The sequence below is a fragment of the Protomyctophum parallelum genome (genome assembly GCF_964188405.1).
Source record: "Protomyctophum parallelum genome assembly, chromosome: 3".
Classification (NCBI taxonomy): Eukaryota; Metazoa; Chordata; class Actinopteri; order Myctophiformes; family Myctophidae; genus Protomyctophum; species Protomyctophum parallelum.
The window spans coordinates 28,560,958-28,578,279 of record NC_139698.1 but is presented as its reverse complement, the minus strand read 5'-3'; the positions used below and the strand labels follow the sequence as shown (position 1 = coordinate 28,578,279).

General features: G+C 45.0%; 1 protein-coding gene across 1 annotated transcript in view; it reads right to left on the bottom strand.

Annotated features, from left to right (window-relative positions):
* Window positions 1–17,322, bottom strand: part of fhod3b (formin homology 2 domain containing 3b) — a 201,617-nt gene that overhangs the window by 80,527 nt on the left and 103,768 nt on the right. Inside the window, exons 4-5 of the mRNA XM_083762106.1 lie at window positions 6,568–6,635; window positions 1,158–1,263 (exon numbers count right to left, since the gene is read on the bottom strand). Of these exons, the coding sequence (XP_083618232.1) occupies window positions 1,158–1,263; window positions 6,568–6,635 (174 nt within the window). The remainder of the gene's footprint in view (window positions 1–1,157; window positions 1,264–6,567; window positions 6,636–17,322) is intronic.

Below are 17,322 nucleotides of genomic sequence, written 5' to 3'. Positions count from 1 at the left end.
GCGTGTGTGTGTGTGTGTGTGTGTGTGTGTGTGTGTGTGGGGGGGGGGGGGGTTTAAGGGGAAAATTTACATTTATGACCTGCAATATCCTGCCAGGACATTTTACTAGACCGCTGTAAGCATGCGTGACCTGCCCTCTTCGCAAGCGGGCCGTTAAATGGTGTTGACCCTGCGTCTCTGTGTGGCAGACCTCCACGGACCCTCGCAGCATAGCAGCAAGTTAACCCCGGACCCCCCCCCCCACCACCCCCCAACACATATGACCTTGCAACCCACCAACATGGTGGGACAGATAAATTAACCAGCTGCTAAACGTGGCCTAATTTGTGGATTGCCCCGCGTTCTGCCGGGGCACTCCTTGTGTGTTGTTTATGTGTCAAAGTGTGTGCGCGCGTGCGTGCGTGCGTGTGTGTGTGTGTGTGTGTGTGTGTGTGTGTGTGTGTGTGTGTGTGTGCGAGGAGGACTTCTTAGAACCATCAATTTACATGGCTTTGTAAACACGTGGTTCTGGAGAGATTTATGGGGAGAGAGAATGCGTTGCTGCCGGATTGATTCATAACATCCTTGATTGGCCCTTTTGCACTGCAAATTGAGGCATGAGAACGCAAAAAGGCAAGAGAAGGAGGTAGTACTTGGATTCAAGCAAAATAAAATATCATGACTTCAAAATGTAATGTTTGTTTGTGCCCTATAACAAGGTGCAATGTGTTAAACAGTTTGAAAGGAGCTGTCCCACACTATAGCGCTGCTCCCTAAACAATTAGCAAAATGTCAAATTATTCTGTTCCTGCTGTACAACAGTACATGCCAACCGGGTGAAGAAATCACAGGTTGAGGCTTTAAACCTACAACCTCTCTCAATGTGTCGCAGGTGCATTGAGAGCTTGTAGATCAGCTGTTTTTGCTGTCCAACATGCTTCCATAAAAGACACACTGGCTTCGCCTTCTATAGAATCCAAGTCCTGAGTGTTTATTCAGCTTTGAGAGTGTCAGAGCTACAAAATGGACAAAATTAACAGTTTTCTTTTTTTTTCTTTTTTTCTTTTTTAACTGTGCATTGGTTTGCTGTACTACTGTATATGTATTGTGTACGGTTCCTTTTCATGGTGAAAGTAAAACACATTCCAAAAGGCTGTGCAGGGATGAGCCGGACTCACCTCTGAGGATGTAGTTCTGGTAGTTCTGGTCTGCTTCAGCGCCCACTTTTATCAAACATGTCAGGCCCTCAGCCACCACGAACTCATGCACCAAGTCCTTGTCATCCTGGGGGAGGGGAGGGGGGTTGAGAGAGAGAGAGAGAGAGAGAGAGAGAGAGAGAGAGCTAAATCAGTAAAGAGATTGAGAGTTTGAAATGCTCAAATGTACAAATTATCACAAGTTAACGAACACATTGAATTTTCCAATTGCAGAGGTTGCTTATCGCCCGGAAGCTTTAGCTATAATATTAGGGAATAAATAGCAGTATTTGTAAAGTTGTCAGAAATATAAAACATTCATGACAAGTCAATCCAATCCAATCCAATCCGCTTTATTTAGCACATTTCACAACTCAAGGTTTACAAAGCTGTATAGAAAGTTAAAACACTGTAAAGCTAAAACATAAGACACCAGCAAAACTAAACCGTAGAAAAAGAACGCATAACAACAAAGCCAAAGGAAAACACAGAACTCTCAAACGGAAGGCGAGATTTAAAAGTCTCTATGGTGGGGGCCAGTTTCACATTTTCTCATTCCACAGTTTGGGTGCTACGACAGAAAAGGCACCTTTAAACGTGCCTTTTTTGTGACCTGGAGATTCAACTGGCCTGCAGAACGCAATGACCTTGAGGGAGTATAAACCTCTATAAGATCACAGAGATACTGAGGCGCAGCCGCAAGCCCGTTCAGTGGTTTAAAGACAAACAATGAAATCTTAAAATCAACTCTAAAACGAATGATTAGTCAATGGAATAATCATGCAATAACACCGGTAAAGTCCTTTAAATATCCATTTATGTTGACAGTACTTGGGGTAGAAATAGAGGAATATGAACTAGAGGCTGACATTTATTCGGGATTGCCGCAGGATGGGATTATAATGTGTATTAATCCCGGGGTTGGGACGGGATGGGAATGGAAATTCAAAAAGAGAAGGCAGGAGCGGGAATGACATCAATTAGCCTCATTATATTACACAGATGAACTGTTCCATGTCTTTTGAATTTAAACTGCATGAAACACAGTAATCTAAAAAGAACACAAAATTCATTGCCTTTCCTAATTTATGAATTAAAAACAAAACAAAAAAACAAGCGGGATGGGATTTAATTCCTTGGGATGAGGAAGTGTTTCAGTGGTCTACAGTCATCTGAGCCGGTCGCTCCTTCATTGAGCTGAGCAGTGTGAGCACTGAGCACCCCTCTGTGGCGCGGTACTCCCGCGAGAGCATTAAAAGCCACACGTTGTGTGTGAACTGTGAATTAAGGACGATGAGTTCTACTGCAGATTTACAGTAACGACAAGGCAGTGTCCCTCATGAAGTCATTACTAGGCTTGTTTTACTGGGACGGCACCGCCTTAAATCACAAGTCCTGTGTGCGTGTGTATAGTGTTACTGTACTTGGGAGGAGTATAATAGAATTTGAGCTACCGGTATATCTGATTTTCCTGGTCCTCACAAGACAAACAGATGTTTTGAGGTTATACGAGTTGGGCAGATAGATTTACAATTAGGACAAGATTTAGTTAGAATTATAGGCATTTAGAGGTTGGGTTTAGCGGACGGGTCAGGGCTATGCCTGATTACCGTAATACTTTTAGTTGCGCGCCGGTGTTGTGCAACGACAAATAGCCGAGCTTGTAGATCAGCTATTATTTTCTGCTTTAGTCTTACAGTTAAAAAATGCAAAAAATTTAATAAGGGAAAAGTGGCATTTGTGAAATCTCTGTCCTAAAACGTTTATGTCCTCACATGTGTAGTAATACAAACCTGTGTGCGTGCGTGTGTGTGCGTGAGTGCGTGCGTGTGTGCGTGCGTGTAAACGGCTCTGCTGGGACTGAAGGGAGCTGTTTTTCTAGTATGATAAAGAGCAACACCAACAGGCCTGTCCTGCTACTGAGATTTATGCTAAACTCCAGAGCATGGAGATATTTCCATGGGAGCAAATTATACCAGCGCCTGGTGCCGCATGCGACACTCACAGCGGACACATTAGCCAGCGTGCTGCCGCCTGTGAGCAGCACATTTCCTGCACTCCTGGCAACGCATGGTGTTTTGCGCTACCTTGAGTGTTGCTAAGTGCCTGTTGCTCCCTAACCATTATAATGTGGTCATAAAGGCGTTCGCTGTGGAGAGGGACGCTAAGATGTCTGTGGCTGGCTGCTGCACTGTGACGAATGGCATGACACCAGCGTTGCCAGATGTCGAGAGAGAAACACGCGACCATGTTCTATGAAAACAAGCCCGATAGTTAGTTACACCACTATTATGTCGGCTATTTGAATATAGACGATCTGTAAGTTCAAAACAGGTCATGAGCATTGTTCTAGATTGCCAGTCTTCAAAAATAAATCATGAAAGAATTTTTTAAGAAATTTAATGTTTTTAAAACACCAATCTAGTATGGGGGTCCCTGGCACAACATCTTTTCAGAATGGGGTTCCCCCAAAGACCCCCGCAAGAAAGCAACACTGCAAATTAACCATCAATATTTGCATGGTACTTTACAGAAAAAACAAGCCCAAAGTTGTTTATAATAAGCAGACTTGGCAACATGGCATGCCACAGAGCGATGCAAGCCTGAGTTAGTTACGCTCGGTTGCGTTGCTGAGCGTTGTGCACCGCAAATAGCAAATCTACAAGCCCACGATGTGTCGCAGCGTGATGTGTTTTGCAGATTGTAGATCTGGCCACAGAGTGCATGTCTCCTCACTGAGCCCAAACCACAGGCCTGCATACACTTTCACACCCGCTTCAATCATTCAATCATTTGGTGGTCGGTGTCAGTGTCAGTGTCAGCAGCATCTAGACTACGAGAAATAACTCAAATGTTCTACTCAAGTACCAATACTGCAATGTAGAAATACTCTGTTACATGTAAAAGTTCAGAATTCAACATTTACTTGAGTAAAAGTACAAAGGTATTGGTATAAAAATGTACTTATAGACAAAGTATGACAAAAGTAGAAAGTACTGATTGGGCACAATGTCCCATTTTGTATGAAAAATATTTTGGAGCAGATCTACATGTCGCAATGCGATGCATCCCGGGGGGATAGGTCATTTTCTGTTGTAGCACCCACACTGTGGAATGAACTTCCACCTCATGTCAGAGCTTCTCAATCCTTGTCTGTGTTTAAATCACGTCTGAAAACTCACTTGTACTCCTTGGCATTTGAACATACTGATTAAGAGTTGCTGCTTCCATTACATTGTGAATAGTCATATGAATAGTCGCTACCGGGCAGAAACCTGTCTCCAAAATGTAACTTTTTGTGTTTTATCGTGAAATTAATGTCCTACTGACGCTGTAGTGTGATCAAGTAGGGCCTACTTGATCACACTACAGCGTCACACAAACGCATCAAAAGAAGCTTATACCGCTAATTGCGACGGCGACGATGACACATCGCTCCAATGATCTATGTTTATATCTCCATGTCCCTCGGTGCTGGACTTGAAATAACAAGAAGATACATGGCGGAGAGAACGTCACTTCATCATGAACATGACATTATACACACAGAGAGGGGCTTTTCCACTGCAGAGCTTTGTAGCTCAGCTTGCATTTCACTCAGAGATAGTTTGTTGTGTTTTGACGTGACCCTCTCTCTCTCTCTCGCTCTCCGAGATGACAAAGCCACCTGCGACTCTCACACCTGTCGACGACTGCATAATTTAACGGAGCGGGGGGCTCTCGCCAGGCTCTAGCATGCGTTCTAGCGTTCAGGTTAGCGGGGCAGGAAGAGCACACTAAACACTGTGGGGTGGTCCACCGTTCTGTCCGTCTCACCCGGGAATTACGTTGTGAGTATTTCCAGATCTGGGCTGACCGTACGTACAGTACAGTATATATATGATGGAGACTCCAGTCATCTGGTAAACGCTCTGTGTGTAAAACACACACCCACACACACACAAAACGGATGGACAAACAGCTGGGCGAATATCATTCACTCTCCTATACCGCGGCGGTGCGAGGGAGTGTTTTTCGGTTAGATATATGGATGCAAATGAATAAATACATGACTAAAGAATGCTGTGTGATTTACTGTACGTGTCATCGTCTTTGAGCTGGACTGTGTATGTTTGGGGAAACAAACACAAGGGCCATCGATGCTCGTCTGCTTTTTTTCTTCGCTATCTTTCATGCGTTTATTTGTGAGTTAGTTAAGAAAACAACATCTGATTTGTATTGGCAGAGGAATAAGCCCAACATCTCAGCGTTCAACTGATCTCAGAATGTTTACTTAGAAACGGGGGATGAGAGGACATGGCGACATTAAAAGCTACTCAACGTGGGGTCCAGAGACCCCCCAGTGGGGTTCCAGGGGGTCCGGGCCGTATATCCGATTGATGGTCAGGAAACACTACGGGTCTGTAAACAAGACTTGCGAGTCGTTTATTGGACCGGCTGATTGGTTTAATTAATAATTAACTAAGAAGGGCCTCATTCTTTAGATGGTGACTGTAGAATGTAAAGCAGCAATCAGCCATCCGTGCCACCCCGCCCTCCGTTTACCCCCCGCCCCCCCCGTCCACCCCGCCCCCCGTCCACAGCTTTCAGAGACCCAACAAAACAAAACCACTGACATCGTCTGTTGGTTGGACTTGGTTCCCACTGGATGCAGATACAGAGAGAGAGAGAGAGAGAGAGAGAGAGAGAGAGAGAGAGATGAGAGAGAGAGAGAGAGAGAGAGGTGTCCTGGTCTATTCTGGGCCTGCCCGCCCGCCTCCAACCTGGTGCTCTCTTTTCCATTATTATTACTAAACATACAGTAACCACTTTTTACTTGTATAGCAGAGTAGTTCCGCATTGCAGTATTGATACTTTTACTTGAGTAAAAGAGTACTTTTTCCATGGTTACCCCCCCCCCCTCCCTGCACCAGTCAGTGTGTGAAGCTAAGTCTTAGTCAATAAGTCAACGTTTCTCTATTTCAAGGACTGTGTAGCACGCATACCGTATATACAGTAGATAGTGTGTGTGTGTGTGTGTGTGTGTGTGTGTGTGTGTGTGTGTGTGTGTGTGTGTGTGTGTGTGTGTGTGTGTGTGAGTGTGTGTATGCGTGTGGTATATGTAAGTGTGCATTTTTGGGCGTTTTGCATAATAATGCAAATGCACCAAAGGACCACAAGTTTGGGAAAGGCGTCCATTTGGCGAACCTCTCAGAGATAACGAGGAATGGGAGTGACAGCTAAGCCCAGACCACACCGGTATAGGGACTCCTTGGGGGAAAAAACGTTTTAAGGTCAACCTCACCAATGCAACTCATTGCAACCGTCGCTGTGGTTCTGCTGGGGAAGGGGGAGGGGGAGGGGGGGGGGGCTTGGGGGTCCGGAGGAGGGAGAGTTAAAGGCTCCGAATTACCTGAAAAATCTGCTTGAGGGAAAACAGGGCCCGACGCAGCTCCCGTCCCGTCGAGTTGTAGAGTTTCTCTGTATGGAGAGAGAGAGAGAGAGAGAGAGAGAGGGGTGGGGGGAGAGAGGAGGGGAAAACATTAATTCACCATCACAGAGATGCTGTCTTCGTGAAGTAGGAAAAAGTGAACAGACGAAAGTTATTTTTTTTTTTTTAGATCAGTGAGATAACAGATTCCAACGTGGTGGGAGTGACTGTTCTCTTTCACAGCATCACATGACCGAGGCCTCTGCTCTACCAATCATCTCTGAGAGGCACATGTTTTGTCTGCATTGAGAATCACTTTCTCGTGTCCGCCGGCCGACGCAGATAAAGCTCCTCTGAAAGACGTTTGGAAACGTATGTTTGTTCCATCACATCTCTGTTGTTACTTTAACAGAAGCACGGTATGTCGTATGATTGGAAAGCCTGTTCCGTTCGCCTTTATAATGATGTCACATTTGAAATGAACACGCATTTCTGGGAAGAAAAGCAACACAGCTGATGACGTGGGCGGGCTCCAACTGCCAAACATCAGAGTTTGGGAAAGTTCTGTCGATAACAGATTTTTGGCAATTTTGGGTACATTTCACTTGGGGCCCACCCACAGCTGTTTTGCTCGGTCCCACAAATCGAATGGGACATAGTTTTGGACATACAATTATCCTGGTAGAGTAACAACAGAGATCTCGTCTCCTGCAACCTATATGCAAGCAAATCACCAACTTTAAGTCCTTGTGCACTAAATGCACTCGGTCACAAATACTGATTGTGATACCATTAAAAGCTGGGGTAGTCATTGGTCCTACAACCTATCTCAAACCCTCACCCTAACCCTAACCTCCCACGGGGCAGCACACCTAAACCTAACCTTAACCCTCTCCCAAACCTTAACACACCCCTCACCAACCTTAATCCGGTCGCTTTAGCGCACCCCTCACCAACCTTAATCCGGTCGCTTTAACGCACCCCTCACCAACCTTATGTCTAACCAATGACTAGTCTAAACTATATGCACCCCCTTCAGTAGGAGGTACTCACTCAGAGTTACTACGGGGGGGGGGGGGGGGGGGACTTTGGATTATTAACCAACCCTGTTCTGTTGGGAACATTTGCCAAAAATAGCAGATGTACAAGCTCACAAACGCTTTGTGCTGCGAGTCATTGAGAGCTTGTGGACAGGCAAAGGTTTGGTGTGGGGGACAAGGAGCAGAGTTTAACTGGTTTGGTGTGGGGGACAAGGAGCAGAGTTTAACTGGTTTGGTGTGCGGGACAAGGAGCAGAGTTTAACTGGTTTGGTGTGGGGGACAAGGAGCAGAGTTTAACTGGTTTGGTGTGCGGGACAAGGAGCAGAGTTTAACTGGTTTGGTGTGGGGGAAAAGGAGCAGAGTTTAACTGGTTTGGTGTGGGGGACAAGGAGCAGAGTTTAACTGGTTTGGTGTGGGGGACAAAGAGCAGAGTTTAACTGTCTGAAAATACACCTCAACAGGACTCAGGACACAATGCTACACAAGTACACATTGACAGAGCTGTTAAACGACGCCATCTATGAAATCTCTGAAAAGGATTAATCTGCAACACAATTCTACACAATAATTACGTAGTTGGGTGGAGTGGGGGGTCCCTGTGTCATCTCTCTCTCAGCTATAAGGGTGCATTGGCTTGAAAAACATGCAAGACCCCTGATTTAAAGCAATCATCCCATATTGCTAAACAGAGCAAAAGGAAGAGAGAGAGAGAGAGAGAAAAAAGAAGAAAAAAAACAGTGAGAGGAATTCTGGAGTGGGGGAAGAAAGGAGAAAAAAAAGAGCACAGTAGTAAGAGCAGCTCTGAGCTTTTGGTGAACAACATCTGTGGAGAGTTAGGCCAACACACTGCGTACGTTTCCTGCCTCTGGCCCAGCCCGAGGCCAGGAGGAGCGACTAGCATGCAGGCTGTAGAACACCAAGTCACACATACTGTAGCAGACTTAAGGCTCCCACCACCACAATGCTTTACAAAGGAGCGGCCATTAATCAGAGCGACGCCACACGGGGCTCCCAGGTCTGCATCCTGCAGGTCTTTTCCTTTATCCGTGTAATTATTTTAGGGGGAGGTTTCTGGGAGTCTAGTATAGATGATCTGATATTTCGTCATCGTCGACCATAACAACACAAAGTCCTCATGGGTTCTTTCTGGCTCACAGAGACCTGTCTTATCCCCTCTATGTCCTGTCTCTCTAACCTCTGCTGTCACTGTGGTTTTCAAGCTTGTTTTATTTCAAGGACCCCCCCAGACATTATTAGGGCCACGGACCCCCGTATAAAAGTGTGGAACCACCTGGTTCCATTTATACACTCTGACTCAATTCCATTCCAGCTATCAAAGATTTAGCTGGGGACCCCCTGGAACGCCCCCCCCCCCTTGAGGACCACTGTCCTGTCTAAATACATAGAAAAATAAATAAAGAAAAGAAAAGAAACTAAAAGATCCTGCAGCATCAGTGCAGTTCACACTATCTACCAAAGGGTGTCAGCGTTGAGCAGAGTAGTGTTCCGGCGCTGCAGTGGCTAAACTGCATCACAGCTCAGACACTACTGTAGAGGCTGCTCTGACTCAGCAGAACACTGTACACGCACATGGACGCTCTCCAACGCCTGCTCACTGTCTAAGGTCTAAAGACATTGGTCACGTGCACGCACGCACGCACAAACCCCTTGTATCACTGCAGTCCCCGTCTTCGCAGACAGCTGCTACTGATTCTATTCTGAAGTGTGAGAAACACACACACATACACACACACACACACACACACACACACACACACACACACACACAAACAGTCTGATGAGTGCATAATGCTGGGGATTCACAGCAACAGCCTTCTTTCTATTCATCATTGTTAGACCAGCAATGATCCCCCAAGGAGGGTGAGAGAGAGAGACAGAGACAGAGACAGAGACAGAGACAGAGACAGAGACAGAGACAGAGACAGAGACAGAGACAGAGACAGAGACAGAGAGAGAGAGAGAGAGAGAGAGAGAGAGACATAATATCTCCGGAAGCTCTATATAACAGGATTCTTCTGGACACTTTTCCGGACCATCTGAACTACACAGACCCTGTAGTCAGGGCCTGGGGGCGCTTCCGGCTTCTTTCCCACAAAATATACAAAAATCAAACAATTACACATTGTAATCTTATAACGATAACATCCACATTATGGAGGTTCCGGAGCTTGACGGGGCCATCGATGGGTTAATTAATGATGACTGACAGCTGACATCATCTCGATACTAAAATGATCCTATTTGAGGACTTTAACACGCCGTTAAAAAATTAAATGAGAACAGATTAATTGTGTTCTATGATCTCATACTGTACATATTCCCCCCTAAACCGCAAACTGTCAGGCTAACTGTTCTTTATTGAGAGTTTAATGAGATATATTAGATTTTAAATGGTGTCATCATGAGGACAATTAAGCTTGATTCATACTGTAGTTCATTGAATCATTAGGGCTTTTATGATTATGGAATTTTACTTGACGATTTATTGTCACTCAAACAATTGTTCCTATCGTTTCTGTCGTTGAACATAATGAATAAAATATATATTTCTGTTTGGCTTTTAGGCTTCTTAAACAAGAGGTGCAAGGGGCGGATATGACAAATAACTTAATAAGGGATGAAAGACGCGAGTTTGATTCAAAGCCGACGTGTTTTCCAACAGCCTGCTCAAAGTGGGCTCCAGGGAACCCCAGCAGGGGGTCCTGGAGGAGGTTCCACTGATGATGATTGATGATTGATAGTAATCCAATCATCTCTGCCGGGTGGAAACCTCGTTCGTATATCATGCATTGTGCATTTGGCCAGCCTATACATGATTAATTAGCATATTAGCATTATGTTTTCCCAGTGAAAATAGGTGAATATGTTTTGTGAAAATGTACAATCTCCCAACACGTTGCAGTCAGCTTGTATGTTGGCTGTATAATCAATATTCCTCATATGAGGTGGAAACCTCATATGTCCAAAACTGCTCAAAGCGAGCTTACAGATGTGCTACTTTTGTGTGCCACTGTAGTATGATCAAGTAGGACATTCATTTACAAAAAAAACAAAATACAAACAAGTTAAAATATAAGACATAAGAGGTTTCTGCCCGACAGCGACGCTATAAGATTTATGGGGTTAAGTGATAGTGGTTTCACACTCGCTGTAGAACAACCTGGGTCATAAAGATTAGTTGGTTCACTATGACCTCAGCCAGTTGTTGGCATCTGCATCCACAAGGACTAAACGTGCGCCACAACCCCGTATACGAGAAGCGAGACAAGATCTGGTGATGCTGATTTATATCGCTGTGCATCAGGGGAAAGAAATGTGATACTCGGAATTGTAAATAGCACAAAAAAAAAAACGCAATACCCCCGAGAGGAAACAGACTTATTGCAGCAGCATGTAAGAAGGGAACTTTCCCAGGGTGAAAAAGTGAATTTAGTTTAGGTGAAAACGTTACGGGCTGTTTCCTGTTAGACTGTAACAAATCATGAGCTAGTTGTAGAATTTTGGAAAAAAATAAAAGCAAAAAAAAACCTAAAAGTTCAAGGCAGTCTTCTTTCTGAAGTCTTGCAACAGACCTCTTCAGTTGGGACGGCGGTGCCTCGGCCAGCCAGGAGTAGGACCACATCCAACGGCCCGTTCACACTGCTGCTGTGCCAATTCTCTTTCCAGATCTTTGGGTCTTACAAGCTCAAAATGCATCCATGTGCATTGCGTTATAAACTTGTAGATCGGCTAATTGTCAATTAGCTTGATGTTGATGCTATATTAACTCATTTTGATGGGGACCCCCTGGAAGCCCCTCAAGGACCCCCTGGGGGCCCCCAGACCCCATTTTGAGAACCACCGCCATAGGGGGCGCAACAGCAGTCGGACCCTGGCTTGAATTTGTAGTGAATAAAACTTCCCATGTGGCCCATAGGGCAGAAGCCTATCTCCAGCTCCGGCTGTAGCGTGAGGCAGCTTGATGTACAAGTACACCTCCTAGCATGTTACAGCGACTTACCCCCAATCCAACCCTTGATGCTGAGTGCCAAACAGGGAAGTGTACCGAAATCTGATGAAATGTACACATCCCACCTGGGTCGTGATTTGTTTCCCCTATTCTGAATACCAGTAGACTTTTTGGTGCAACCACTCCAAGGAACAGCAATGTCCGTGTGTCTGTGTTCACATGTGTGTCTGTGTTCACCTATGTGTACGTTAATGAGCACCAGTACATGACTATTAGTACCAGTAGGGGCGCTGTTTGCCAGAAACAGAGAGATGCATCAAGGAAGTGGTGATGATTCAACTGAAGGAGACGTCTCTTAAGCCTGACTAGTTGGAGGCCGGTGCGGCACACAGTGGTGGAACAAGTACTATATTTTACTTAAGTGAAAGTATCAATACTGCAATATATAATATTCTGTTGCAAGTAAAAGTTTGGAATTCATCATATATTTATAAGATTGGCTAGCGTGTAAATTTACAATTTCTTATGCGCGACACCGGCCTGCAACTACTTACAGTAGTTGCAGGCCGTAGTTGCATAAATATGGCTTTATCAGCAACCAGGCTGTCACGAAGGTTGACTTAATCCCAGATGGGCATCTTCTGTGCATGCATGCGTGCGTGCATGCGTGTGTGGGTGGATATGATGGTGGTGTGGGTGCATGTACTGTACTGCATGTGTATGTAGGAGTGTTTGAATAGGGGTGTGCATCTGTGTGTGTGTGTGTGTGTGTGTGTGTGTGTGTGTGTGTGTGTGTGTGTGTGTGTGTGTGTGTGTGTGTGTGTAGATGGGTCATTGCATGTGTTGATAGGTTGGTGGGTTGACAGGTGGGTAGTTTGGCTGTGTGTGTGTGTGTGTGTGTGTGTGTGTGTGTGTGTGTGTGTGTGTGTGTGTGTGTGTGTGTGTGTGTGTGTGTGTGTGTGTGTGTGCGGGGGGTGGGGGGGTTAGCAGGTGAGGAAAAACGGGCCAATCAGTGATGGCGTGGTGTACAGGAATTCCTCCACCGCAACTCTCACAGAGAAGGGGGGAGGGGGGGGGGGCTCCACCAGGGAGTTATTCCTGCCATGCCCGCTAAATACACATGGTGGAGATGAGACTGGAGAGACCTCGTATCTCCATATTTAAATACACATGGTGGAGAGAAGACTGGAGAGACCTCGTATCTCCATATTTAAATACACATGGTGGAGATGAGACTGGAGAGACCTCGTATCTCCATATTTAAATACACATGGTGGAGAGAAGACTGAAGAGACCTCGTATCTCCATATTTAAATACACATGGTGGAGATGAGACTGGAGAGACCTCGTATCTCCATATTTAAATACACATGGTGGAGATGAGACTGGAGAGACCTCGTATCTCCATATTTAAATACACATGGTGGAGATGAGACTGGAGAGACCTCGTATCTCCATATTTAAATAAATACACATGGTGGAGATGAGACTGGAGAGACCTCGTATCTCCATATTTAAATACACATGGTGGAGATGAGACTGGAGAGACCTCGTATCTCCATATTTAAATACACATGGTGGAGAGAAGACTGAAGAGACCTCGTATCTCCATATTTAAATACACATGGTGGAGAGGAGACTGGAGAGACCTCGTATCTCCATATTTAAATACACATGGTGGAGATGAGACTGGAGAGACCTCGTATCTCCATATTTAAATACACATGGTGGAGAGAAGACTGAAGAGACCTCATATCTCCATATTTAAATACACATGGTGGAGAGGAGACTGGAGAGACCTCGTATCTCCATTATTTTCACTTTTTGTGTTAACTTGAACATCACAGCTCGGAGCGGCGCATAATGAGGTTTCCACCCGAGTATTTACTTGAGTATTGAAATTATATACTTCTACTCCACTAACCTCTCAGAGGCAAATGTTGTACTTTTACTGCACTATAAATGATGTGACAACTTTAGTTACTTGGTTACTTTGGGGATATTTAATACAAAACGTCTATTCAATGCTTAAAGCTGCTCTATGTACAGTAACTGTCCTGCTTTACCCCGGATTTGAACCCAGGTCTCCCGTGTAAAAGTGCTGACATGTTTACCACTGAGTTAATAGAGCTTCCTCAGGGGACTAATTGAATGTTGTTTGACCTTCAGGTCAAAATTCGTGTCAGACAAGCCACCAGAAACAGGTTTGCGTCAAAGTTTGTGTCCAACTTAGACACAGTATCGAAACGTCTCAATAGAGGAGAATCTTATTCACACAAACAATTTTCATAATAGAGCTTTTAAGCAATTTGAAAATAGCCAATCTACAAGCTCACGCCGTGTGGCAATGTGACATCTTGTAAGCTCGTATAGACACAAATCTAGACTACTTCTTCTTCCAGCACTGCGGCTAAATGAGGCCCATCTGTAGAAACAGACGGTTCCTTCCCTGTCCCCGTCTCTCCCCGCAGTCTGTCTGCACACCGAGCCGCGCAGGGCAGGGCGCGCACCGCCCAAAGAGGCCCTCCTTTAATGAGAAATAGCTCCACAGCAGATTAGTTCCATACAGCTGGCACAGATAAGTGCCCGCAAGAAGAAGAAGAAGGGAGGAGAAAGGCGAGTGGAAGGAGGACAGAGGGGAGCAGGTATTATTCCTGTTTCCCTGACAGCACTCCTGAATCCTGAACACACTTCACACTCAATGGATCGCACCATTTGTCATGGAGCTCTGGCCGTGCCAAGGCCAGGGTTGGCACAAGAGAGAGAGAGAGAGAGAGAGAGAGAGAGAGAGAGAGGTGGAAAAAATACTCACCTTTTGTACTAGTGTCAATACTACAATATAGAAATAATCTGTTACAAGTAAAAGTCCGGAATTCAAAATTGTCTTGAGTATATCAAAAAGTGTATCAAAATGTAGTTAAAGTATAGCAAAAGCAGAAAGGACTCTTATGAATGTCTCATTTCAAATATATACAAATATTTTGAAAATAGCCAATCTACAAGCTGTGAACTGTAGATTGGCTATTTTCAAATGGCTGAAATGTATAGGGCATATATTTTTAAATATATTTTTTGCCTTTATTTGATAGGGTACAGTAATGTGACAGGAAAGGGGAGAGAGATGGGGGAAGACATGCGGCAAAGGCCGACGGGCTCGGGACTCGAACCCGCGGCACGCCATCAGGCTGGATTGGAGTAATGCATGTTTTGTAATAATAATCAAAAAATCTACAAAATAACTAATAACTAAAGCTGTCAAATAAATGTAGTGGAAAAAAGTACAATATTTTGATCTGAGACATAGTGGAGTGGGCTAGTAGCCTATTGATATTAAGTACAAATACCTCAAAATTGTACTAAAGCACAGCACTTAAGTAAATTATCTGAGTTCCTCCAATGGAGTGAGGGGGAGGGGGGGGGGGGGGTTGAGCAGTGAATAGTTGGGGTTTTGTAATGAACTGAACTGTGGACACAGAAGCAGCTAACAGTTGTGAAAGGAAGTTAGAATGACAGACAGAATATAAATGAGAGACAAATTGGGGCAGCCAGTCGTTCCTGCACAGCCTTGACCCTGACATTCATACTGCACTGCAACGGCAACGTACTTAAAAACACAACACTTTCAACCTGTGGCACTCATTATAATTTATGGGCATGTCATTATAGGTGAAAACTTTGACCCAGGTTATTCTACACTTAACCCCTTCAATCCTATATTACCATTTACTTTGTACTGTATACACCTGTTTTGGAAAAGTGCTATATAAATAATTTTATTATGATTATTATTATTATTATAAATCATCATAAAAATAATGCAGGGCCAGACAGCATACCCCCAGAGGTCGTAAAGAACTGTGGGCTCGACGACATCATCCTACAGTTCTGTAGCCTTGCCCTGCTAAGCAACAAGCAGCCTGACATGACATGTGGTCTCTCAGCCCGGTGCCTAAGGCTGGGGACCTCTTGAAGCCAGACAACTACCGAGGCATCAGCCTGACATGTACAGTATCACCGCAAAGATCTAATACCGTATGATCCTGAACCGGATACGGCCTGCCATTGACCCTCATCTGAGGAGAACCAAAACTACCATGGAACAAGCTCATGAGCTCCTGAGCAGAGTTTGCCAAGGTTGGCCTTTTGTCTGCTGAATGCCAAGAAAACTGAAGTTATCAACTACTGTATAACATCCCATCCGAATATCCACCTCTGACAACAACAGAAGGCACCGACGGAAGTCAAGGACTTCAAGTACCTGGGCTCATGGGTCAATTCAACTGAGCAAGATCTTAAAGTGAGGAAGGCACTTGCATGGAGGGCCCTGAACGGCATGGCATGCAGCGTATGGAACTCCAATCTCCCCCGTCAAATCAAACTCTGCTTCTTCTATGAATAGAATAGATGTTAGAGAGTCTGTTCTCCTATACGCAGTGAATGCTGGACCCTGAAGCCAACCCTACAGAAGTCTCTAGATGGGTGCTACTGCTACACCAGGATGTTGCGTGCAGTTACTGCAGTACTTAACATCAGCAAGAGTACACATGTTACCAACATGAATCTGTATAAAGGAATGCCAAGAGTGAGCCAGAGAGTAGCAGCCAGGAGAATGAGACTAGCAGGACACTGCCAAAGACACCAAGAGCTTCCAGCCAGCAAGTTAGTGCTGTGGGAACCAACACACGGGCACCGCTCATGAGGACGTCCCACACTAACATATGTGGATGTACTCAAGAAAGACGCAGGAGCGCAAAGCACCAACGAGCTGGCCAGATGTATGGAAACCGGAATGACTGGAAGCAACGATGGAGGGCTTGTCTGAGGACGACCTAGAGAGAGATCATAAGTGAAGGAATAGTGAATTTAGACAACTTATCATTTCTTTTATATATTTTTTTAATTCCAACTATTTCCCCTAAATGAAATACAATAAAAATAAAATAAAAGATTCCAGACTGGAATAAAGGACAGAGACTTGGGGTGACTCATCATGCAACACAAGGTTCTGGTCTGGATTCAAACTGTTCTTTGATATTCTCTTCTGTCTTCATTGATCAACCCTTCACAATCAACTGTGTCTACAGGTATACCTGCTGCAACACAAAGCAATGTCACGACCTGACTTTATGACACATTATTCCTTTTTGACCTTGACCGCCGTGGCGCTGACCTCCTTGACCCTTAGGTTAACCATCTCTAGTCGGCAGTCTACCGTCCGTTCCCTCTAAAGGCCCATCCACTTTTCGAGTCGCTTTACCAAAAACAAAAAAACTGTAAGGGAGTGAAAGCAAACTAGGTCAAATGAAATGGGTATCTAATCTAAACCACAGTGCAAGCAAGGACAGCCTTCTCTTCCTGACAGCCTCGCCTCTCTCTCACCTTGGGCTTTCACTTACAAGAAGTTACCCACAACACCCACCCCCCCCACCCGACATGATGATGACTCAATAAAGCAGCCTCCTGCGGTGCAACATCACGTTAGCACGCCACATCCAGCAGCTGCTTTCTGGTACTAAATCGCTGCGTGAAGTCACATGTTCTGCTGTGGAACACATACAGCCACGGGGAGCATGCAGCTGCTAATTATAACAGTGGCAGCAGAAGTAGTCGACTGTCAGATCCCTGTAATCACACGAAATCTACACACACACACACCCACCCCTACCAACCGACCCTCGCCCCCTCCACCCGCCTACCCATCCATCCAACGCCAGAGGACAGACACAC